This window comes from Dermacentor albipictus, chromosome 2, assembly GCF_038994185.2.
Source record: "Dermacentor albipictus isolate Rhodes 1998 colony chromosome 2, USDA_Dalb.pri_finalv2, whole genome shotgun sequence".
NCBI lineage: Eukaryota > Metazoa > Arthropoda > Arachnida > Ixodida > Ixodidae > Dermacentor > Dermacentor albipictus.
The window spans coordinates 24,759,858-24,786,783 of record NC_091822.1 but is presented as its reverse complement, the minus strand read 5'-3'; the positions used below and the strand labels follow the sequence as shown (position 1 = coordinate 24,786,783).

The 26,926-nt window shown below is 47.1% G+C and overlaps 1 protein-coding gene across 1 annotated transcript in view; it reads right to left on the bottom strand.

The window, feature by feature from the left end:
* The window catches only part of LOC135897870 (uncharacterized), a 138,080-nt gene that overhangs the window by 62,579 nt on the left and 48,575 nt on the right, over positions 1–26,926 (bottom strand). Inside the window, exons 8-9 of the mRNA XM_065426562.2 lie at positions 26,137–26,251; positions 18,975–19,047 (exon numbers count right to left, since the gene is read on the bottom strand). Of these exons, the coding sequence (XP_065282634.2) occupies positions 18,975–19,047; positions 26,137–26,251 (188 nt within the window). The remainder of the gene's footprint in view (positions 1–18,974; positions 19,048–26,136; positions 26,252–26,926) is intronic.

The window sequence follows — 26,926 nt, the reverse complement described above, 5'->3', positions numbered from 1 at the left end:
ATCTCTGTTGATTCGGTGTGAAGTAAAACAAAAAAACACGCAGGCATTCCGTTTGTGAGTTTTATTATTTCTCTAAACTTCAATTCGGCAATTCAATCAACAGGTCGCACTGATAACAGATATTGTCTTGAATAATTATCGAAGACACGTGTCGCCACGAGCGACGTCACACTGCGAACACGATTACGTAGGCGCAGGAGTCCGACTATGTCAGCCTCCCTCTCCGGGCGGATTGCCACGAGTGAAGAGGGAAACGGCATTCGGTTTGAAACTTAAGGCCTTTCCGTGGCGCTTAGCGCTGTAATTCTTTGCAAGCACGATCGTTGGCGCGCATTGTATGATCTGGGCTTGTCAGCTCAAAATGGCCATACCTGGTGAGGGGCCCTTTAAGGACATATAAAGTCGTCGGGAAAACAGAGAATTAGGATTTGCTTTATCATACACGTGCAGTGGTCAAATGGTGCAACAGAAGGTCCCCGTACTGATCCATGTCGAGGACATGATGCTACCAGCGGACAATGTGAGAGATTTACTGTCACTTGCGAGTATGTGTTGCAACGCAGCGACAAATCTAGGCCCTAAGTTAAGAACAGAGAAATCGGTAATTATGATCTTTATAGAAAAGACGAGTAATTACGTGATGTCACTTCAACAGCAAGCCATACCCATAGTCAAGTAAGTTAAATTTCTCGGCGTATACATAAACAGAGAAGAAGAAGAGCACGGAGTAGACGCGTCTCTTACTTTGGCTCCATCTTTTTGGATGTTCCGCTGGCCAATTATTCGAGGTACGACAATTTCAAGCACATCATCAGATTCGTAAAGTTGCCCAGACTCGACTGATACCAAGCTTCGAGATCGGAACCAATTTTTGGCAATTTTATTGGACTCTGTTCATCCCACTACGTGCGGAGATAACCGTAGCGAGGAGTAGCGCCCATCAGGCCTTGCCGGCTACGTGCCAGGCGCGCATGGCGGACTCCCGTATGGAAGAGGCAGAGAACAACGAGGAAGATTTCGTTTCAAATGTGGCTACCGGACGACGATCCGTGCTGGAAAGAAGAGCAGCGACGCGGCCAACGCGACGCCAAGTATCTCGCAAGCGTCTGGCGGAGATGCCGCTACCGGCGGCAGCAAGGGACCCGCGACCAATGCCGGCGCAATTAAGAATCGTATAATCAAGGCCTCCAGGATGCGCCAACCACCCGAGGAGCATCTGAAGATTATAATCAAGCCACGTGGAGGACTAAATTTGAGCAAAGTAAGTACCACCGATATTGGAACTGCAGTGATCGAGGCTTCAGGCCTAACGGCAGAGCAAGCAAGTGAAGACGTGGTGGGCACCAACTTCACGCAAAATATAGAGGTGGTCAGCCCGCCTGAACCAGACCATGCGGCGAGGCACGTGAGAATCAAGTCCTTTAAAATCGTGGAAATGGAGTACAAAGTCAATGCGTACGAGACGGCCCCGCACGCCACGTGCAAAGTGGTGATTAGACGAGTCAACATCAGGGACTTCAGTCCATTATTAGAAGGAATATCGTGCATGAGCGCAACGCGCTCGCTTAGGCCGCCAAGGCCATCAAGACGTCGGGCTCAGTCATCGTCCTCTTCGATCGACTGAGAGTGCCAAACTTTGTGCGTTACAGGCCGACCTTGATGAGATGTTATCGCTGCAGGAAACAGTTTGATGTGTGCTTCCCTTGTGGTAAGGTAGGACACCGCTCGGACGTGTGCTCCACGCCGGACTCTGTTCAGTGTAGAGGGTGTGGAGCTCTCAACCCACGAGCTGACCACGTTTGCACGCCCAAGTGCAAGTTCTGTGAAGGAGACCACCTCAACGGAGACAAGGCGTGCAAGCAGATTTCAAACATGCTTTGTGGTACGGGCTCGCCGAAGGGAACGCGCCCGGTCGCGATCGGCCACGAGGGAGAGGAGCCGCTCCAAGTCGGGAGGAGCGGGGCTGCGGTTAGAAGACGGAACACCTGGTGCCAAGCCGACAGTTGGGACCTCCTGGGCGGATAACGTCAAAGGTACGGTGAGAATCGTAGCTAGCGCCAGCATGCCGGCGGTGACTGAAAGTAATGATGCCAGAATAGAACAGTTGATTAGGGAGGTAAACTCTTTGCGGAAAGCTAACAAAGAGCTGACCAAACAGGTAGTAGAACTCAAAAAGAAGGTACAGCCGAGCCCTGCCAGCATAGCACTAGCCAGACCAGTAGGTCAAACCAGCGAACCAAGCGAGGGAGACAAGTCTCCCACGCCGAAAATAAGAGCAGTAACAGTCCTCTGCGAGCTTAAAGAGGTGATGAAAGAAATCGGAGAGACGACGGAAAGGACGAACTTTAAAGTTGATAAACTATGGAAATGGAGGTTACCGGTCGAACAGCGATTCAAGAAACTCGAAACAAGATGCGACGACGACGAATTCTTGCCGTCAGGATCAGAAAGCGTAAAATCGCTCTGCGGTACGTCAGGGGGCGCTCCAAAGAGAACGATCACGGGTAATAGCAAAATTATCCCATCCAATAATGATGGATAGCGCCCACAGTTTTAGTGTGTGGCAGTGGAATTGTGGCGGATTCCTCAACAAAAAGGCATCACTGCGCCAATAATTTAGATCGATGTGGGTCAAATCAAAGTAATTATGCTGCAGGAAACTTTAGCGGACGAAGTCAAGCTACCCTGGTACAAATCGATATGCAGAGAAAAAGATTGCGGGAGGGGATTGGCAACCGCCGTTGACAAAAAGCTACCCTTTATCGAACACGATATCCATCTCGGATTGAGTAAAATCGAGTATACTCTCGTAGAAGTCGTACTCAAAAGCACAAGGGCAGGGCGTAGAGTCTCTTCTGCCTAAACATTTATAGCAGTCCCACCGACAAGAAACAAAGCTTTAGGGCACTTTTCAACAAGGCACTCGCAGTTGCAAAGAGCTCCCCGCTCATCATCACAGGGGACTTTAACGCCCCCTAATACGCGTGAGGATACGCTTGGAATACAAAATAAGGTGATGGGTTATGGGAACTTGCCACGGACCTGGGACTGTGCCTGATCACCGATCCGGCTTTCCCCACCCGCTGTGGCACGTCCACGTGCAGGGACGTTCTTTTGCAACAACTCGAAACAAGCTAGTTGGGAAAACTCGGGCACCGATGTAGGCAGCGACCATTATGTCATACACATAGGTATAGGCATGCCGAAAAGCGAGACTAGAACGTTTCGGTGCACAGGCTGGGACCTATTTAGGAAAGTTAGAGCGAAGATATTAGAATCGGAACCGATAGAAGTGGGCAGACAGTCCTTCCAGACCTGGGTCAAGCAGCTCGAAGTGGACCTCAGGGAGGCCACTATAGAAATTAAGACCGAAGAAAATATAGAGAGTATAGACAGTAGGCTCGCGCATCTGATCGAGGCCAAACTATCCATCCTGCAAAGATGGAAAACGCAAAGACTGAACCGAAAGCTCAGGAAAAAGAGAGCGTTGCTAAATAGAAAGATCGAACAGCATTCGAGAGCACTTGTGAAACAGCAGTGGGACGAAATTTGCCACTTGGCAGCCAGCAGAATCCAACACGAGGACAGTTGGAACATCCTCAAACACCCATTGAACGAGAGCGAAACTAAGTCAAACAATAGAGCGGCAATTACAAAACTAGTACATCAGGTCAGCCAGTACAGGAATCGGGAGTTAGTCGTGATACAACTCGCAGACAAACATCTCCCGCTCAAACATCCGGGCGATAATGACGAACGCGTAGAATACATGAGAGGACCGTGTGAGGAAATGGACCACGATTTTATCGAGGGTGAAGTACGGGCCACCCTCCATGGTCTCTTTAGTAGATCGGCAGCCGGACCCGACGGTATTGCCAATAAACTCTTAATGAATCTAGACGATGACTCGATCACTTCCTGGACGGACCATTCCACCGAGTTGTGGCGAAAGGGAGACTATCCGGAGGAATGGAAGATGGCCAACGCCATCCTCATACCCAACCGGCCAAACTGCTCCACCTGGATAACCTACGTCCAATTTCGCTTACATCGTGCATAGGTAAAGCTATGGAATACGTTATTCTCAACAGACTCACTAGATACGTCGAGCAGAACGACATCCTTCCGTATAACATGATGCGTTTCCGCCCCGGGCTATCGACTCCGGGCGCCGTGCTCCTGATCAAACACCAGCTCATACGAGTTATCCCGGTGCACGCGAGAGGGATTCTGGGACTAGACGTCGAAAAAGCATTTGATCGCATATAGCACAAGGCTATCCTCGAGGTTTTGTCCGAGCTTGGGTTGGGCGAGACGATATTCAGCATAGTCAACACGTTTCTGGGCGGTAGGCAAGCGAGTCGCACGCTTGGAGAACTAAAATCGAAGGTGATGAACCTGAGAAACAGGGGCGCCCCGCAAGGGGCCGCGTTCTCGCCCATGTTATTTAATCTAGCAATGACCAGAGTCGCGAGGAAACAGGAGACTGTAGAAGGTACACACTTTGCAATATAGGCCGATGACATTACCATATGGAGCGCCAGCGGTAACGTAGTCCAGACGGAGACCAGACTGCAAGAGAGCATACACACCGTACAAAGCACACTAGGCGAGATGGGACTAAACTGTTCGGCGGCAAAATCGGAGCTTTTGGTCCTAAAACATCGAGGTAGGGGTCAAAGAGCCTGGGGCTAGCTAAGTCCCCAGGGAGGAAACCAAGATTAACTTACGCTGCCGCGCTGTACCCACGATCAAGCAGGTCGAAAAGATTAGAGTTTCAGGCTTCCACATAGCAGCGGGAGGTACCAACCTCAATGTATTTTTGTTGTGAAACTTTTACTGCTTTGCGGGGATATAGAAGAAAATCCCGGTCCGCTAAACGCTGACTCTGGCAAATCGCACAAAGAATTGCTTGACGCCATAGGAGCCCTTTCAACGAAAATCGACAATCGCCACTCAGAGGTGATGCATGCATTTGCTGAGCTAAAAGAAAACCAAGAGGAACTTTCACATACAGTCGCAGATCTTGCATGCAGATTGGCAAATCTTGAATCTACTGTCGAATGTCTTGAAACAGCGCTACCCACAGCAGATATCAGTAGTTCTGTTGCCCAGGCCGTTAAGTCTGAAAGTATTGCGTTGGCCTCGCGTCTTGATGATCTAGAGGATAGGTCACGGCGACATAATTTACTGTTTTTTGGCATCCCGGACAGCGTTTCCGAGACTTGGACACAATCGGAAGAGCATATCTGTGAGCTTCTCTCATGCCATTTAAATTTGCGTATTACAGATGGCATGGTGGAGAGAGCACATAGGTTGGGTGCTTATGTTGCAAATAAGACACGCCCAATCATCGTGAAGTTTTCTTCCTTCAAAACCAAAGAAAGTATTCTCTCACAGAAATCTAAATTGAAAAGTACAGGTGTTTCCATTAGCGAAGATTTCTGCAGGGCAACGCGATTGACACGAAAAAAACTTCTCGAATTCGGCAAGTCTAGCGGCCAGCCTTTTTCACTTCGTTTTAATAAACTAGTCATTAACAATAAAGCCTACATATACAGCGCAGTCACTGACACTGTTTGTGAACTGGTATCCCTTGGAGAGGCGCGTGCAACTTCCACTCGCAAAGCACCTGCTAACCCAGCGCATGACAGATCGGCGTAGCTATCTCCCCTCTCTGCAGATGGTGCTTCAATCTTTTTCACCAATGCACGCAGTATTCTTAATAAACGAACTACTTTATCATCTCGCATTGACGCATGCTCAGCTGACATAGTTGTCCTTTCAGAAATGTGGCTTTCGGCAAAAATAAGAAACGCTGAGATTTTCGAATGTGAAAAAAGCTACAATATCTACCGGTACGACCGTGATGTTCGTGCTGGCGGGGTGTTTTAATTGCTGTGAATGACCAACTTTCTTCATCTAATGTTCCAGTAGTGTCTGCTTTAGAACTTGTGTGCGTACGTGTTGTTATTGATAATCGTGACTGCATTTTTTTGCGCTTGCTATAGACCCCCAACAGCACCAAAATCTTTCTGCGATGATTTACATGATGTTCTCAACAATCTAACTGTTAGGTACCCTACGTCACCTTTGTTTATTATGGGGGACTTCAATTTTCCTAATATTCTGTGGAGAAGTGATTTCGGGTTCCATACCCTGGCAAAAAGCTCATCCGAGGATGCACAATGTCTGAATATCTGTTCAGACTTTAACCTGTCACAGTTAGTACATGAACCCACCCGTAAAACTTCTACGTCATCTAACATCCTGGACCTTATTTTCACTACTGTGCCTGACCTTGTTTGTAAACTAACTTACCTCCAAGGTGTAAGTGATCACTCCATTATTAATTTCACGTTGAAAATGCATGTATCTACCAAGAGACGATCTAAAATTATTGTTGGCTATAACCGCGCTGACATACCCTCAATGACCAGTGAACTGGAAACGTTTACCAGCAACTACCTTATCAAATTCGATGAACAATCTGTCGAAGAAAACTGGAAGCTCTACAAAAATAAATTGCTCGACTTAATTAACCGATATGTACCTCGAAGGAAGATTCCTTATGACTCACGCTCACCTTGGTTCAATAATCACCTTAAGCGACTTCGCAACAAAAAGAAACGTATCTTCCGTCGTGCCAGAGAAACCAATCTTGCCGATCGCTGGGATGCTTACCATCGTGCAGAAGCTGAGTACGTTTATGCGGCTAGCAATGCCAAAAAAACCTATTTTAATGTCACATTGCCATCCCTCTTACTAACTAACCCGCGTAAATTCTGGAGTATTGTTGGCGACAAGAAAGCTGACTCCATTCATTTAGTTCATGTAGATGGCAGTGATGTTGACGAAAACCAGTGTTGCAACGTGTTAAATGAAGTGTTTACCTCATTCTTTTGTGATGATAACTTTGCCGACTTACCAAATATTCCTGATTCCTTGTTCTGTGCTATGGATCCCATATTATTTGATTGGGTTGGTATTAACCGTTTGATTGATAATCAAAAGATCTCAGCTTCTGCAGGCCCTGATCTTATTAATTCAAAAATGTTAAAATGTACTGCATTATTTTCATCTATAATTCTATCTAAACTGTATACTCAGTCAGTACAGTGCTCATCGCTTCCTTCAGACTGGAAAACGGCCAGGGTGGTTCCAGTCCATAAATCAGGTAACGCATTATGTCCCGAGAACTACCGACCCATCTCATTAACCAGCATTCCATGCAAACTCTTAGAACACGTAATCTATTCTCACCTCATCGATTTCCTGGAAAGCAACTCGTTCTTCCATCCATCTCAACACGGTTTTAGAAAAACTTTTTCATGCGATACTCAACTTCTTTGCTTCACTAACGATTTGTTTGCCGCCTTAGATCAAGGATTCGATATTGACTGTATTTTTTTAGATTTTGCCAAAGCTTTCGATACCGTGTGTCATAACCTACTTATCCATAAACTTAATCAGCTTAATATTGACCCAAATGTGTTGTCTTGGATTAAACAGTTTCTTTCTAATCGAACTCAGTATGTCACAACCAATAACTCTTCATCTGCATTGTTAACAGTTACATCCGGAGTGCCACAAGGCTCCGTCTTGGGGCCTCTACTCTTCTTGATTTATATTAATGATCTCCCTAACTGTGTAAAGTCATCATCAATTAATTTGTTCGCAGACGATTGCGTAATATACCGAAAGATTACTAACCCTGATGATTCAGATAAACTGCAAGAAGATCTTCACAACATATCACTCTGGTCTAAAAAATGGCTCATGAAACTTAACGCTAACAAGTGTAAATCAATGCGCATATCACGTAGAACCAGCGATAGCAATCAGTGTCGATATGTACTGAATGACACTTCATTAGCATCCGTTAACGCTCACAAATATCTTGGCCTTCACATAACTAATGATCTTTCATGAAATTTGCATACTAATTATATTACTGCTAATGCTAATCGTATGCTAGGATATCTTCGTCGTAACTTTTCTAACGTTCCTACTTCGGTAAAATTGACGCTCTACAAAACCCTAGTTCGCTCAAAACTTGAATACGCATCTGCCATTTGGGATAACAATCAAGCATCACTAACCGTAACACTTGAAGCAATTCAAAATCGAGCAGCTCGCTTTATTTTATCTAACTATTCCCGCCATTCCAGTGTTACATGTATGAAAATAACCCTGAATCTGCCAGATCTTTCTTTACGCCGCAAATGTGCTCGTCTTTGCCTATTTCACAAGGTTTATCACTCAAACCAGGTGCTCAAGAATCAACTTATCACCCCACCTTCCTACACTTCGTCCCGTTCAGACCACAGATATAAAGTTGCCGTCCCATCCTCCCGAACGAACAAGTATCATGATTCTTTTTTACCCCGCACAAGTGTCGACTGGAACCACCTTCCTGCTTCCATCGTTCAGATCACAGATGCAACTTCATTCAAAACAGCAGTCCACCACGCTATCGCTTAACGTTGCCTGCATACCATTGTCTGCATATTACATTGCTTTGTATGTACCGCTCCTTTCTATAGTGCCTTAGGGCCTTGAAAGTATGTATAATAAATAAATAAATAAATAAATAAATAAATAAATAAATAAATAAATAAATAAATAAATAAATGTCATTCAACACATTTGAAACAAAACGGACCAAGTCATCAGGTTGCTAAGGAGGATGAGAAACAGACACAGGCGCCTGGGTGAGGACAGCACTCTCAGGCTAGTGCACATCTTCGCTCTCTGTCACTTCACCTACGTGGCAGGTCTATTGAAATGGTCGCAGGCCGAGCTGAACAAGCTCAACACTATGATCAGAAAGTTAGTCAAGGCTACCCTAGGTATACCCAACAGCACCTCGAACGTGAAGCTCATGGACTGAGGCGTACCCAATATGTTAGAAGAGATGGCGGAAGCGCAACAAAAGGCGCAGCAGGAAAGACTGAGGAAACCGCGAGCGGGCAGGCTTTTTTTCAATTCAATTCAATGCAATTCTTTATTTGCAGACATAGAACATACAGAAATACCAGAACTGGTAATTCTGGTATTTAGTTCTGGTATTCTGGTTTTTCTGGTAAAGCGATAGTGACAGACCCCAATAGATCGAGGAAACCGAAGGAGGCCGATGTAGAGTTGAGCGAGGGCCTTAGAGACGCGATCGGAACCACCCCTCCCGAGAAACATGCACCCGGAGCCCAATGTTAGCAGGAGAAAAGCGAGAGCGAAAGCTTTGTTGAAAAAAATTAAACAGCTAGGACAACAGGCGGCTCTCGTAGACACTGCCTGGGTCAAAGGCAACGAGGCCTACACAGCCGTGGTGGTCTACAGCCAGGGCGAGGTACCGGATGCCGTCACCATCTTCACTAAGGATTCCATGGTGGTGGAACAAGCCGCAATTGCTCTAGCCACCATGCACCTTAAATGGTCATTTATACCGATTCCAAAGCAGCAATTACCAGCTTTGACAAAGGCTATGTCGCCGGGACTGCGGCTAAAATTATTGACAAGGTCGAAACTATCAAAACTGAAATCCGCTTGTTTTCTGCACATATGGGACAAGTGGACGAGACTTGGCTCAACCTCAACGAGGTGATCTGGCACTAGCACTTGCTTGCCGCGCCGGTCAGAACCGAAGTCATGCCCACTACCATTCCGGGGAGCATAAAGATCATTTACTAACTTACAACGACATCACTTTATACTACTACTTAGGGCGTAGGCGATTCCCACTGCCACACGTAAAGTTGAACAGGGCTCAGGCAGTCACGCTAAGTTTACTGCAAACAGGGACGTACCCGACTCCGTGTATCGTAAATAATATTCACCCCGAAAGAGAAATGGGAAAGAATGTAACGTGTGCGATGGCATCATTGACATCAGACACATGTTGACGGGCTGTCCCGCGACTCTCGCCGACCCCGACGAAAAATGGCTTTACTGGCACAACGTGATATCAAGCTCTTCATATCAAGATTAACTACAGGCTGGCCAGAGGGTCGACGATGGCTCCATAAGGCTCGGCCTGACGGTGCCGACGTGGACGTGGCCGCCTGGGTCTGAAAAGACCGGGCTTCAGGACTCTAATAAAATTTGTGAATGAATGAATGAATGAATGAATGAATGAATGAATGAATGAATGAATGAATGAATGAATGAATGAATGAACGGCTTACTGAAGCGCCCACCAACCCAATCTGAAAACAAAGTGGAAACGGAATGCAGTGATTATGAAACATAGATCACTTTTGCGCCAACCTAAAGTCGTCCATGGAGTCTGGAAAGGAGTATTGGTGCCAACTATAATGTTCGAAAACGCTAGTCTGTGCTTAAAATCGGATATCTTGTCGGTATTGGAAGTTAACTAAAGATCGGTAGGCCGGTTGGCTTTCGGGGCCCACGGCAAAACCACAACTGAGGCCGTGCAGGGTGACATGTAAAACTATTCCAAACTTTCCTATTCCAATTCTGCAATCAACCCACCGTGATTGGTCAAAAACATTTTGGGACTACCCCCCACTTGACCTCTCTGTCACGCGACGTCACGAATACCGCGATAGCTCCCAATCTAATGTGACATGTACACACTGATTATGCATAATTTGACCGAACAAAACAAATATAGTTTTTTTCTGATTCGACGCCTTTTCGCCATTAGCCCTCGGCTATCGGTCAAAAGTTTTCGGGCTGCACCCACTTCACCTGCCTCTCATGCGACGTCACAAAACCGCAAAAACTTACAGCGTCAAAGTGACGTGTACGCATTAAATATGGATAAATATGCCGAACAAAAGTGAATTTTCTTCTGAATAGCCGCAGGCTGCCCCATTCCGAAAGGAATAAAAGATGGCTGTCGCCGATCGCTCAGGCACTGGCTACTCAGCCCTTCCGGAGAGCATGGGCTTATTCGCGTGTAATAAAACTTTTTCATGGCCGTGTAACGTTTTCGATAACTTTCGGCACGTTTGCGACCTCGTTCTGCCAACTCTTCTTGCTGCGGATCCGTTTTAGCGCCATTCTTAAGCTTCCTTGCAGGCCGGCGTACCCGCCGCGGTTGCTCAGTGGCTATGGTGTTAGGCTGCTGAGCACGAGGTCGCGGGATCGAATCCCGGCCGCGGCGGCCGCATTTCGATGGGGGCGAAATGCGAAAACACCCGTGTACTTAGCTTTAGGTGCACGTTAAAGAACCCCAGGTGGTCGAAATTTCCGGAGTCCTCCACTACGGCGTGCCTCATAATCAGAAAGTGGTTTTGGCACGTAAAACCCCACAATTTAATTTTTTTTGCAGGCCGGCGCGATTATCGACGAGCCGCCGCAAGCTATGTAAGAGAAAGCGGACCAATCGCAGACGCCGGCACCACCCTCTTCATCCGGTTATCAATATTCACTGCAGTGGCTCGGTCCCATCGAATCCCTCTCCGCTTGAGCATGCTCCTCGCCTCTTGTGAGCCAATTAGATAAGACAAGCCACTCAGTGCAGGCAATGTTGTTCGTTTTTCAAGCAAACAAAAGTGACCTCCTATGAACGAGGTAGCATTTGATTGGTTTGTTGAGACAACCCGGCGGGTGACTGCCCGAGGCTTGCGTCGGCGATTACGCAAATTTGACGTCAGGAGATTGGAATAAAAACATATTGGAATAGCTTTACGTTATAGGGCACATAGATTGGGTCTCTTTTGAAGTTAGAGAATTTCACAAATAAATTAGTTTGAAGAAAGGCTCAGGTGCATGGATCAAAATAAATGGGCAGCTAAAGTTGTGATCTCCGTCTCACGGTGCTCTATCGGGTGTCACGTAGGCCACCGCGCAGGTCAAAGGATCCGAGCCAGGGAGCATCAGCTCAGCCGCATGCTTCTTACACCCGAAGCGGACAGTCGTTCCGTCTCCACTGGGAGCGAGACAGACCGCCGTAAGGAGAAGGTCCAGAGAACAAGGAAGGCTTTTATCGCATGATTGCGGTGGCTTTGTCTAACTGCTACACTCTGGGGCGCATGAGCAGGAGCTGCCGCAAATCAAGGGTGACACAACAGCGTCAGAGAAAGCTGTAACACGCCGCTATACGGGAGGGTGGCTCCCAACAACCACGCTAACCAGGGCAAGGTTCCTTTAGCTCGCCATAACCTCCGTAGGCAACCGGCGCAGTACGACCGTGTACGTGAAGTGGCCAGCGTCTCTTTGGTGTATCCTCCAGAACACGAGCAGCAAATGGGTGCGAACCCGCCTCAGCTCGAGGACCCTCGGCGGGGCCGGTCAAGAAAAGAGCTGGCCAGGAGAATCGGAATTGAGCACGCACGGTTTCGTCGCCAGATAGCTTCTCCTCGTGCCCCCACATCCGCGGTCAGCTCGAGCCGCCAGGATAGAGGGGGCGCCGATTCGCGCAAAAAGAGGCCAATCGAGTGATCCCCTGGTCCGTTTGTGTGCGGAGATCAGCGAGTGCTTTACTGTCCTGCTGCTGTACTGTGCTCTCGTAAGAAAGACGGAGGGAAAGTGGCGGCACGCGCGCGCGTAGTTCGAAAGCGTTTTCGCCGCGATGCGGTCCCTATGCCCAAAACACGCTACACTATGGCGCAGCGACGAAGCGGACGAACGCAAACCCACAAAATGACATGTATTTTTGCTTGAAGAACAAGGGCACTGAATGGAGGAAGAGACCAAGAAATTTGGCAATCAAGTACAGGGTACTTCAAAGTGTACTTAGACAACTAGGAGTGATTGGTAAAACAGTGAGGGGAAAAACAGACACTGAAATGGTTGCAAAGAATGAAAATAACAACCGAGGATGTTTACTAGAATGGTAAGAAAGAAATTAGAAGGAAAAATCTGTACAGCACAAAGAGCAGTGACGTCCTGTTTGATGCTCGAGATTGTAGCTTAAGGACAAGAACATACCGAAACAAATACTTGCGAAAGCAAATGCATGTGTATGCGGAAGCAAAAATTGAGACCGCTCAGTACATCCTAATGAATGCGAAGGTATTCTCCAAGTAAAACCCGTACAGCGTGCACCTTAAAAAGCGCTTGGATTTAGAATGCAAAGAAATAGCCTGCCAGCTGTTGAGATACGAAAAAGATGTTTATGATATTGGCGGAAAGAAAGTCAATGACGATTAGAATTCTCTAATGCGAAATTTTAGCGCAGCTCTATACGTGTTATCATTTCGCGATATATTGGCCAGCGCGGGCAATCTCTCTCGTGCGGCAGTTGCAAATGGAGTGAAGTGTGGCGCGACTGCCTCGCTATCGGGAGGTCGCGAGAAGGAGCGCGTGGGTGACGCGTGGACGGTTTTCACAGCAGCCTCCGCAGACAGATCTCCCAGACGACGCGCGCTATTCCGGCGCAATCTCGTAGACATCGCCGGACTACGCCTTTTTTCTCACGCTTTCGCCATACCCTCCTTCTCCGCTTTCCACCTCATGGGTCTACTGCGCCCTTCTCTCCTCTTTCATCTTTCACTGAGCTCGTTCGCTCGGCTACACCGACGCTCGCCGCAGGAACGGACGCCTAAGAGTTGCGCTCTAAAATGCTACAATGAAAGGCATGTATAGCATACCTGATTAACGCAAGCTGGCTAGGTGAGTATCTTCACCGCCCTGTTTGAAAGGGGTGCCAATAAATTATTAAAAATTATCGTTATCTCCTCAAACGTGGCATGCTTTCTTACGTCGCCTGTGTCATCTTCCGTAGTCCTGCGGTGTGCATGATAGCGATAGCAGCAGAGTGAAAGCTGTGCAAAAGTTGGAGTAAGAAGCAGAGCAAGCTTCTCTCTCTCTCTCTCTCTCTCTCTCTCTCTATATATATATATATATATATATATATATATATATATATATATATATATATATATATATATATATATATATATATATATATATATATATAAAACTTCGCAGCGCGCACTCGCACCAAGCACTGCGCGGCTGCACCACGCCAAGAGCCAGCGGTGGTGGTGTTTTGCCAACCAGCGCCACTGCACGTGCGTTGGTAATGTCCCGTTGTGACGTTACCGTCGCTGTGACACGGACCCCGGGAAAGGTATATTACAGAGACATTTTCTGAAGTTTCTGCTATCGATGCTATCAAGGGGAAAGCCTTGAGTGGCTCATGCCCCAGCTGGCCCTGAAAAAAGGAACGCCGCGTCCGATCCAGTGGTACAGAAACTATCATCGTCAGCAATGGGTGGAGGGGCACTGCTTCCTGGCGTGAGCATGTAAAAAACAAGAAGGCCGCGATGAAGCCCGTGCCAGAGAAAGCGTGCGCTACTGTTGGTCAGCACTCGCAGTGGAGAGAATAAAGAGATCGACGTCACTCGTGCACTATTTCATATTTCTTTTGGTACTGCCATACTGGGTCGCCCTCAGTACCAAAGTACTGCAGGCTCTATCACCCAAGACGATTTTGTCTATAGAAGTTTTTGTTCAGTTAATAACACGGCTTTAGGTCCTCAATTCTCGTATTGCAATGTTAGCTCTAGAATTCCCGATTAAGTAGTTATTTCAGATATCATTAATAATTATTTGCCATACTTTGCACGATACCGAGTTGCCAGTGGCGACAAAGACACATAACCTGATAGAATATTGGGAGGTATCGTCACAATATTCACATTTTTGTAAAATTTCGTGCAGCTGAAACAGGGCACTGTACTTGTGACATCAAGTCACACAACATGAACAACAGGAGGAGGAGGAAAAGAAGGAAGGAAAGATAGGAGGGTCAACCAGACGCCCATCCGTTTGCTACTGTACACAGGGGATGGGGCTGAAGGGAAGAAAAGAAAGGAGAGGGATGGACGTCTCCTCCTCCGTTCCACCCCGCGCCCATTCTGGCCCGGCCGTAGCAGACGACGGCTAAGGCGCTACGAGAAGAAATCCGCGGAAAAGTTCGTTCGAGTACTGCGGAGCAGTTCTTGAGGCGAGATGTTGCCTCTTCAGTAGGTAACTGGTCTCAATAATGTCGTGTTCGAATTGTGCAAAAAATAAAAAAGGACCATTATTTAGGGCGCAAAGCGCCCGCACGTTGAGACTTCGAGTTGCTGAAACACGATGCATGCACACAGTGTGCTCAAACACGCGCGTAATTACGTCAGTTTCAGGTTTTGACGGCGCGAAAATATGTGTACGTGGTTTCCTGGGTTCATTTACGTACCTACATGATACTTTTATTGTACCGGCGCGCGAAAGATTCCAACTGTGTGGAGCCCGCAACGCATTGCAACAGGGTCGCTTCCGTTCCGCACCCTTTACAGATGTGTGTAGCTTATGCACGAGTTGTGGCAGCCATGAGCAACGTTTTCACGCGTAGAAAGTATTGATAATTTTAACAACGTACGAACACATGAACCACTTATTTAATAATTCATTACAGTTCAAGTGCTTGGAATTTGGTAGCAAGAACGAACTTGATGGGACAACTGCACAGAGGTTCCAAAGATAATCATCCGCCTCCCCCTCATTAGCAGCAGTAACACTTTTGTTGAAGCGCTAATTTTATATCTGTGTACTACGTGCGTCTGTATTCTTCGGCGTTGTAAACTATCAAGGCACACAAGACAGAGAAAGAGTTGATTCTTGGGTTTTACGTTCCAAACCACGATCCGATTATAAGGCGCGCCCCGTGATGTATTACTTCGGAATAATTCTGACCAGGTGGTGTTATTTAACGTGCCCCAATGCACGGGAGACCGCCGTCTTTGCATGTCCCCCGATGGGAATGCGGCGGACGCGGCGGCAATTTGATCCCGCGACTTCTCGCAATCAATCCGTCTGCGCGAACCTCTGTCGCAATAGGCCGGCAATAAAAGTCGGGGCGCGCTAGAAAGAAAGAAAATATACAAAAGCACGTTGCGTGCTTACATGTGACACACTTTGGCCAATGGAGGAGTGCGGGAGGCTGGGGCATCAGGAGGCGTGGAGGAGGAAATGCTGGGGAGAGCGGGGAGGCGGAAAGATCTAAGAGTGACACTACTTTTGCAAAATTGAGGGGCTTTATGTACTATCGGTGAGAATTAATGTGTGGTGTTTATTGGCGCAAGGTACGGCCAAAGAGCGCCATTACTATCTGTGTGATACGTGCGGTTGTCCATAACTTCACGCCTGTAACGTCACTGAGGCCAGTCGATTTCATAAAAAGTAGCAGCGCCCGCGTCGCTTTGTAAGCTTGTGACCTGTGGGCCATGGTCCGAGAATCTTAGTAGCTGAAAATGGTCTGCTATCTAACAGGTTTTACATCCTCTGAAGAACGTCGCGCTCAATGTCACAGAGATTACAAAAACGCAACAAGTGCTCGATCGCCTCTTCATATTTCTACGTGTCAAAAATCGGTGTGTCGCTTCATCCAATAAGGAATGAGTGGGTTTCGTAAAAGCCCCCCTATCCAGAGGTGCCACAGTACAGTTGCATCAGGGCGGCATAAGTTCGATGGAATCTGCAGCTTCAATGTACGATCCATCCGGTGGAGACGGCAGTTGGAGAAAATCGGCGTGTTCCACAAAGTTCCAGCTTTGGTTTGAGCAAGTAAACCATACCTCGCAGCGTCTGTCCTTGATAAGGGTATAGGAAGTGTCAAGGTTTCCTTATGGACTGACCGCTCGGCATCATCAGCAATGTCATTTTCAACGATGCCACAGCGCCCCGGAAGGCACTAGAAGATGATGGCATGTCCGTTTATGAGGGCTTGATGGAGAAGCTCTCTAGTCTCAAACACCAGTTGTGCATGGGTCTTGCGTCATAAGGACTCTGAACTCCAAGTACTCGTAAGGACAATGCGAACTCTGTAGGGCTGCTTTGGAGTCACAAAAAGCAACCTAGTTTAGACGTTTGGCTTGTGCGATGTGATTAAGAGTGGAGCGTAGAGCGGCAAGTTCTGTTCGCGTGCAGGTCATTATATGAGACACTCTGAACGTAATTGTGACTTGTGAGGCCGGGATGATGAGAGTGCCTGTGGAGCTGGTCGCTGAGACAGATCCATCGGTGTTTATGTGTGTTCTTTGGTAATGTGCCTCGTTCACTAATGACAGAGTTAACTGACGCAGAGTTACTCTTGAGTGACGGTTCTTCTTCGTAATTCCCGGAATCGTGAGGCGCGTACTTGTGGCGATCGCAGGCAGCAGAGCGGCTCGCAGTGGCCTTGCTGCTGGCGTAATGCCCGACTGAAAGTAGCCTTGATGGGTCGCTACAAGTTTGGAAAATGATCTGGCTCGAGGTCTTTGTGCTGGCAAAGCAGCAATATAGTGACAGGGTACGCGACACAGATGTCCAATGTGTGCTCTAAGGTTGTCAATCGTTATGTCTTGGAATCAAGTATTCTCTAGCAATCATGATTGTTGCGTGAGTCGAGGTGCAAAGAGGAAATCTAAGACATGTTCGTAGAGCCTGGCCTTGTAAACTTTCGATCACACGAATATTGACATGTGTTCACCAAAACCGGCAAGCTGCACCGTAAGACGCCCAGAAACCGAGCGCTGTACCGCTGCATCGTGGACTGTAACCCGTCCCCGTACCCAGGTGCCCCAGGTTTTTCCGCACAGAAACCTCATTATATGTACAATATAAATTAGCCTCCGCTTCGGGTAGATTCAGTGGCCGCTCCGTGAAAGACCCATGTAAATAAACACATCTAAGAAGCGGTGGTACTTCTTGTATTTGGTACCATGGCCATTGAGAGAAACATGGTATGGTGTCATGGGTTTGCGCGTAAACGCGATTAACGCGAATGTTTCGTTGGACACACTAAGGCCTTGTTTGCGGTCATACGAGCACGTTTGCGTAGCTACCAATTGAATTCTCACGCGCACTTGAAGACTAGTCACCGCAGAAAACCAAAAACGAATATTATCAGCGTAATTGATAGGTGAATTGTCTTGGGTAATATTTCAGCAAGGCCAACCATAGTTATGTTAAAGAGAATAGGGCTGAACACCCTGCACTATGGGATGCCACCGTGACAACAACAAAGTGAGAAAGAGACTGTTAGTTTTGTCTAGAAGACAGTATTTTTATTCAACACCGCGAAACTGATACAAAAGTAATACAAATGATAGAAAACTGATAAATAGAACACTGTATACATACTGACGACCAACAAACGATGGTGGGACACGAGGGCAGCGCAGGAGCACACCGCACACGAAACATTGCTCTAAGGCGAGTAGTTTTGCCACCAGTTAGCGAATAAAATGTTTTAGCCAGCACATTCGTACAATTATTACGTAGTATGTTGCAGCAGCTGCAGCGGAAAATTCTGCGGCGCTAAATATCCGGTACATTGGGTACAAGAGCTCGGGCTGCTGGTTACGGGAGCATTCTTTACTATTTACGCCCAATCAAGCCGGTGGAAAAAGGGGGTCTTCAGACGTATATGACGTCCTGCCCCCACCACTAGGCAACTGGCTGCCCCCCCCCCCCCCCCCACACACACACACACACGCACCGTTACTGCGCCACTGGCCGCAGTTAAGCGTCGAAAATGAGCCGAAGAAGCCGAACTGCAAAAGCAACAACGCGAGGATTCAAGACAGCGCATTACCAAGTCTGGAGTAGGCTTTCGCTTTCACTTGTTGCAGAAGTGTAACATGCGGCCGTTTTTTTTTATCCTGCTATATTAAATGGCTTGGCTAGTTTCCTGTATCTTGATGGGAGTGCTTTTAGCGCGAATAATACTGCACGAGGAAACATACAGGACCCACTCCGCTTGTGTCCAGTCTGGTTCGCGTTAGAGAACTCGGATGAAGATGCCCATACCAACAAACCCACATTGCTACTGTGATTTATAGCGGCATAAGAAGGATGTAATATCTATATATTTCATAGTCTTATTTTGGCCTACTTCAAGTCTCCCGTCGCTTCGTCTCTCATGTTACAACAGCGAGCAGCCGTAAAACGGGAAGTTGTTTTTAACCAAGGAGCGTGCGATGGGTGCTGAGTGTGAAGGACATGTGCTGTGCGGATTACCTTGTGGGCGTTCTTACCGGCAGGGCCTGGTGCAGGCTGACTGGCAGCTGTGCAGCCAAAGCTGCCGCTTCATTTTGTCGGTGCACCGAACTGCGAGAGTAGAACGTACAGGACGTACATACGTGTAAGCAGAGAACAGCTTACAGCCTATTTTTGGTGACAGAAATCTGCGGGATGCAAATTTAAGAATATCACTCAGCACTCCGGGAGAGTCTACATTGGTGAATCAAATATATCTTGCAGAACAATATGCATGACTAGCTTCTTGTTACTGGTGTTTTGCCACATCCTACTTCGGTCCTCAGCAAGTGCCGGCTCACTTTCACGTGCCCCAGGCGAGCCAAAGTGGCGTCTACTTGACGTCACCCTAGTAGCGAGCTATAATAGAGTAACAACGCCGGATTTGTCTTTAATCAGTAGTGGCGCATAATTTATGCCCCAATAAATCTTATCAATTCACTCACAGGTCCCTTCTTCACTATTCAGGGCGTTTCAGCTTCTTTGTGGCCACCACTCCCATAGACCACGGGTTTTATTCGGTAAGTGTCCACCTACTGGAAATGTCCATTTTCTCTGCCGCCGAAGTTCTGACTCAGTGGGCTGGTGTACGCGTCAGAAGGAGACAGGCGCCCCTAGCCAATCAATAGTTTAGTAATAGGCAAAATGGAGATGTGCACATGGTGCACACATAGTAAATAAATACTACACCCCTTCCTCGTCCCAGGCGTGAGTTGCGAAAATGCAAACTGAGCATTGTTTACTCTCTTTTTAAAAATAACAATACTATCGCCATGTCGTCGCCATCAACATCATCCTCGCTTTCGCAGTCCAGTGGCGAGGATTTCCTGCAGGCTGGAGTCGCCACCGCATTAGACGTGTACGGCCATCTTCTATTCGATGCACTACATAGGAGCTATGCGGAAATTGCGGCGGCTTTCAATGGTCAGACAAGACAAATCGATGTCGAAGGTCGTGAACTGCACGGGATTTTACAGTAGCGTTTGTAAATTCTCAACTCTTCGCATGTCCAAATTAATCTAAATTTTCATGACGCGAAAGACAAAAAGACGCTGTGGCGTATGATAGGTATCCCAGCTAACTTTACGAAGAGTTTGAAAATATGCCGATGCACTCTGAGACGACGCGACGAAATGCATGTTGCTGAATATTGTATGGAATAAGTTGCACTATATGTTGTTCTGCTCAATTACTCACAGTCAACATAAATGAACTAATTTCGTAAGCAACAAGGATAGGAAAAGATTACAGTTGGAAAGTTGTAGAGTGCTTTGCAAAACGTCCTATTAGACAGTTCCTAGCCCTCTCAGATGCAGATGACTGTACCGTGTATCGTCAAATTATTGAGACTAACAATTCTCTTCTTCTGCAGGCTCATTTGACTACATTATCATCATGGTGTGACATGCGGCTAATGCAGATTAGTGTTAATAAAACCAAGGTATTGAAACGGCGCTCTAAATTATCACTTCTTTATAATATCAACAATGCTGCCATTGAGCCGGTAAATGAGTTCAAATACCTGTCATCAAGCCAACTAACTTCAAATGGAATCAGCACATGGAATACATTACCAGCAAGGCGAGTAAAACACTAGGACTAGGTTTTGGCACTAGGTTTTGGGCAGTGGCAGTTGCGGTGGTGTGAACAGCATATTAATTCCCCTGCAATCAGTTGCCAGGCTGACTTCTCCGTGCTTCTGTGGCTATCATCACGTGCACCCAAATACACTGCGCAGCGCCACCTAGTGTGGGGCTCCTCACGACCGGCTGCGTCTGCGTGGTCTGCTCCCGGGACAAACTATGAAGAACCGCTGCGAAGCACAAGTATTCATTTGGCAGCGGAAGTAGCGGTGGTCTGAACAGCATCTAATTCTCCTGCAATCTGTTCCAGGCTTATTTCTGCGTGCTTCTGTGGCTATCTTCACGCGCATGGAGTTAGTGGAACAACTCTAGAGGAAAAGCTGGGCCGGAAAAGTGGGAACCTCTAGGGCGCCGCCCTGTTGCTACTGGTCAATGTGGCCAACGCAATTACTATTGAAAGGGCTGAAAACAAGTACAGGTCACCTTATGCTTTGTCATCTAAAAACGCATACTTGATGGCTTTATGAAGGTGGTACGTTAATATTGAGTTTACAAAAAGCGATCGCTAAATCCGTGACTTATGTAAATCACGATGTAGTAAGCATTCATGCAATCAAGGATGACTCGAGTTTCGGTTACGAATCTGTGTTTTGGAAGCGTAGTAGTTTCGTACAGTTTAGGTTTGACATGCGATCGTGCGTCGACATCGGACGCTATGGTACACTCATGCCCTATGTGCCACCGAGGCCCCGAAGTGCTCTGGCATATACCTTCACATGTAGGTAAACGAATGTATCTCCTTGTTGAGAATATCACGCGAGTAGGCAGCTCTTGTGGTGCATCAAAATAGTTTGAGAAGCGTCACAGTAGAGCATTTTTCTGCATGCAGAGCGGTGTTTTTATTTGCACATTTCCCTTCAGTAGGAAATTGCTGGACAGGCGGACCAGCGCACCGGAATTCTACTGGCGAAGCCACAAGCAACTCAAAGAATCTGTTTAACTGTTGCACTTTGAACAATCATGCTTCTACAAAGGCCACAGCAGAAAAACAGCCTGATGCCGAGTATTTCTGTGCCACGAAGTAATTAAGAGGCGAGTGCCTAATGCGGACGAAATCGAATGCAACGAGACTTAGAACGACAGAAAGCTGAGCTAGTTGGTAAGGATTCATTATGCAAAACAGAAGTGAGGCGTGCAGACAGGACACAAGAGTACAGAAGTGGGCGGCGGTCGTGTTGTTTGCTTGTAAATACTCTACTCTTGTGTCCTGTCTGCACGCCTCCGTTTTGCATAACGAGCGCATCAACCCACATAATAATAGCATAGGCGTTTTATTAACTGTGATATATTTTCAACACTTCCTTGCATGCTATTTCATGTGGAATATCTTTTCTGGTCACAAATTTGTGCAGCGAATCTATTTGCATGATCGACTCCGGGCCTGTGGGACCGTTCACTTGCACTTGATGCTCAGTCTTTTACATGTATCCGTAACTGCAGATCAGATCCCTGCGAGCATTTTCAAAATTCAATTATTTTAGACAACAGGCACATATGCAATACTGACATAATCCCGAATACCACTAAGCGGCTGGGACACATTTTTTTGGCCATACTCGCAGGTAAAATGAGTACATCATGTGGACAGCTCCAGCTCATTTTCCATAAATCAGTGTGTACCAGGGGTATGCAAAAATAATTTTTTGTCGCACACCGATTATTTTGCTGTATAAGCAAGAGAACCCACCACGTTAGTGTAACGTATCTTGTACATCACACTAATATGTGCTTTAATTTACCAAGTGAGATGAGTTACTTTTATGGCTCATTCAGTCATATCATACTGCAAGCTGCATTCATCAATCTTCAATTGGATTTTGCAAATGTTTAATGAAACATGTTTCCCTTTTATGCAGATATGCAATGGCAAGCCCTTCCGTGTGTTCCAAAGGTAAAATTTAACCTCTAAATTAAAGAAGACATTTCTAGTCAGAAACAAGCAAAAATTGTGAATGCAGAGTATTCTGTCAGAAGCCCAAGATACAGAAATTATGAGAAGTGTCGAATGATTTTAAGGAAAGAGTCGTATTTGAAAATGGCAGACTCTTTAGTGGAGGTCAAGCAAGTCAATATAGGTAGAATACTATGCGAAATTATGCGAGTGAGGGGATGTCAAACAATGGGTCAGGGAATGCGTTGTTTTTCTGCAAAACAAAAGCTGATTGCCATTACATAAGTCACTTTAGCATCATGAGACTGCTGCTTGATAAATTCAGAAATAAACCAAAAAACAAGACACGCAAAAATAAAAATTTAATGATGCTCTCTCCACACTGGGATAAATAAAAACAAACACATCACATCTAATTTGGACATATCAGACGCCTTGTGAAACACTAAAGGAAAAATTCAGTTTCGAGCTATGGCACTTGTTGCATAGATGTGGGGGGCCTTGCACTAATAGTGATAGTTACCACTGCATTTAGAAATTGAAAGCATTAGTGCAGACAGGGATGCTTCTTTATATTTTTGACTACCACTTCAAATGCCTCCACCAAGTGTTACAATGCTGCACGCAGCCACACTAAGGATCTCGCAGCAACACCTGCAGGTAAAAAGCAGAAGGAGTCAAAGTGCTGGTGTGTACTGGACACTATGTTTGAAAACTTTTAGCCAAAAAGAGTGCAAGAACCAGACATAACAACTGCATTTATTTCCATAATTCCCCATTTGAATGGCCTTTTCTTTTTGCTTAGACAATGCCTACGCCTAGCCACAGCAGCTCCCTCATACAAACTCCGCAAGCCAAGAGGCCGTGGAGGCAAATGCAGGTAAGAGGCAAGAAGCAATAGTACTGGTATCGACATTCATCTAATTTCTTTATTTTTCTTTCGTTTACGCAGCCAGCACACCTCGAACAGCCACTTTGGCTGCGGGTGTGTCACCCTAGTCGCCAAGGAAACATTTGAGGGAAAGCGACAGGCAATGTGAACAGCCACTTCTCCATGTAAACGATACTCTTTCTCTCGGATGACTCCTACGCCTCGCCACACCAGCCCACTTGTGCACAAAGATGTCCCGGAGGCACGTGCAGGTCAGAAGCAAGAAGCAGTGGCACTGGTGTCGACATTCACCCAATTTCTTTTCCTTACACTGACGCAGCCAGCACACTTCGAACGGCCACCTTGACTGCGGGTGTGTCAGTAGATTCCTGTTGTACATATGCTCATAACAAACTTCAGTAAACTTGAACTTGATAATAAACTTGAAGGCTTGAAGGACATTGATGCATTGTACTATTGAACATTTATTGTAAACATACAATATATGTTATACTTTGCAGTGCTACAGAGCGTATTTTGAAGCTTCCCCCTATATTTTGCACCTTTAATTACGTATGTGTTGTGTGGCCCTCAATGCAGTTCATGTTGTAGCAGCTGCTTTGTCTGTGTATGCACATTGGCTTAACCTTGTGATATCCACATACTTCTCTCACATATACAAAATAAGGTTCTATGTAGTCCTCAGTGTTACAATAAAAACTGAAAGTAAACAATCCGATTGTGGAATTGTGTTTATTAGTGATTCCTATGACAGTTACTGACAAGTTGACATACTGAACTGGTCAATCGGTCCATAGCCTCCTCTATTTTTCAAAAATAAAGGAGGCTATGATCCGTCATGGCAAGGAATTGTATGTATACAGAAAAAAGGGGGTATGTGTGTGTGTTTGTAGGGGGGGGTATAGGATTAGGGCGGTACGAAAAAATGTACCAACACCGTCCTCTAGACCCATTCCGTTAAGGTACCGTAACAAAGCGTATTACGCATAAAGTTCATACAACCAACTCTGATATTACTACACAGGCCAGGCGACGCGAGCTACATTTGTCATGACGCATTCGCGACTGCACCGGATGCCCTCCATCTTATTCTCGTTAATCATGCTCACTGCACCGAGGCACAAGAAAGATCATGGGCGCAGGTGCCTTTAAAATATCTCGACCTTGCGAGGCACTGCTGCGCGTGCCAGGGGAGCTGTCGGTGTGAACACTCCCTGGCACACACCTGCCTCGGCGGCTCCAACCTACGTACCGTCCTGCTTCGAGCTTTGATCCCCCCACTGTCCCTTGGGTGCCCTGGAGTTCCTGCGCCGCCTGCTTTATTATAATCTCAGATGCTCTCCTGAGACTTCCGTCTGTCGGTTACATGTGCCCTACAGCTGGATCAGTATTTACAATAATAATAAAAAACGATCTATCGTCGCGACGATAGATCGCGAAAGGGGCTTTTGCAACCTACCGCGCCCGTGCGAAGAGAATTACGGAATGCCAAGGAGGAATCTGACCACAGCTTCGAGCTCGTAACCTCGTCGAGTGACACTCCAGCAATAGGCGTGACCGCTGAAAACCGCATACCGCAAGAAACTTCAACAGGATCATCCTTCGGTTGCATAACTGCCACCTGCGCGGCCAACATGGACCACACCCACACCGTCCCGCAACATAGAATAAAGAAGCAACTTAAGAAAGCCCAAACACACGGCTGCACGCACACCACTTCACGACACTACAAGCGAGACACCATGCTGCTACGCTGCTAGTGTTGCCGGATTAAAACTGACTACTGTCACCAAGTCTAGCAAGCGTCTCAGGAGCTGGCAACCTCGGCGCGTAGCAACATGGCGGCGCTCTTGCGGTTCCCGATTTCAATGCATGGGCCCTTGGGTAGCTTGTCCTCTAGAGTCAGTACAGTAACTCTATGTTCACGAGCACCCAAATCAATTGCGCAGCGCCATCTAGTGTGGGGCTCCTGACAACCGGCTGCGTCTGCGTGGCCTGCTCCCGGGACAAATTATGAAGAACCGCTGCAAGGCACCAGTCTTCATTTCGCAGCGGAAGTAGCGGTGGTCTGAACAGCGTCTAATTCTTCTGCAATCTGTTCCCAGGCTGATTTCTGCGTGCTTCTGTGCCTATCATCACGTGCGACTAAATCAACTGCGCAACGCCACCTAGCATGGGGCTCGTCATGATCGGCTGCGTCAGCGTGGTCTGCTCCCGGGTCAAATTATAAAGAACCGCTGCAAGGCACCAGTATTCATTTGGCAGAGGATGTAGAGGCGCTCTGAGCAGCGTCTAATTCCCCTGAAATCTGTTCCCAGGCTTTCTGCGTGCTTCTGTGGCTATCATCACGTGCACCCAAATAAACTGCGCAGTGCCATCTAGTGTGGGGCTCCTCACGACCGGCTGCGTCTGCGTATATGGGGTTGCGGAAGCTGGTCGGGCGCAGCCCGCCCTACTCTCCATCCCCTGGAAACATGAATGCTCTGTACCTATGGATACCGTAATGCACTCATCCATGCTTATAGAAGATTACAATGATGTTTAGCGAACAGAAAACGCGGGTGGACTCCACAGGGTTGCAAGTTGGTCACAGGCTGCTTAGTGGCAGGCGACGTCAAACGTCCACGGTGTCAAAGGCTGTCGCCTATCTCGCTCTTCTGTGCTCACGCACGCAACTAGCTCCCCTTTCTTCTTTTGTCCGCAGATTAACGAACTCAGTCAATAATTGTACTCACGATGATCGATGTACTCGCAGATAGGGCCCTGGCGCCTGTGTTTCACCGAGTACAGCTTGGAGAAGCAGCTACAGTGTTGTTGCCAGTTGTCCGCAATGCACTTGCTGCTGCACTCCTGAGAAATCGAGCAGAAAAATATATCACTTGTTTATTATGTTTTGTTTTACTTGCAGCTAAATAGCAGAAATGCGCGCAACAATATTGTATGCATGTAAAAGAATTTTTTTCGCATCTCAGTAGAGACAAAAATGTCACTTCTACCGAAGAGTGAAGCAGTGACCTCGATTGCAAGGTACGGCGTTGAGCTTTAGGTTCCGCATCCGCGGAATTGCCATGTGTGCCAGACACAACGCGGCGCTGATGGCAATGGCGCTGGACTTGACGAGGCCAAAAGGCGGAACGGTGTCGCTATAGGTCGGTTTCTCTGGAGCGGTTCGTAAGGTAGCCAACCAGACGTTATTCTGAGTAACCTCCCTGCCTTCTGCTTTTCTCTTTCCCCCCAGAAGTTCCACGTGGCTGCGCTTGGCAAATGGCAACGAAGCGGCACGTGGAAAACAGAAGTGCAGCTCTGGCTCCCTGTGGGAGCCGTTACAGTTAACTCTATTCTTAACTAGCGAGGCATGCCACCACGTGTGCGGCAGAAGCCACGCCAACTAAATAAGCTGCTGAAACCACGTGACCACGTGGTCTCAGTTGCCTTTCCAGGTCGAAGCTGAGAGCAGCACTGAGTGGTGGCTCAGTGCTCTTAAAGAACCTGTCCAATGAAAGGCGCGCCGCAAGAGTGCTCTGT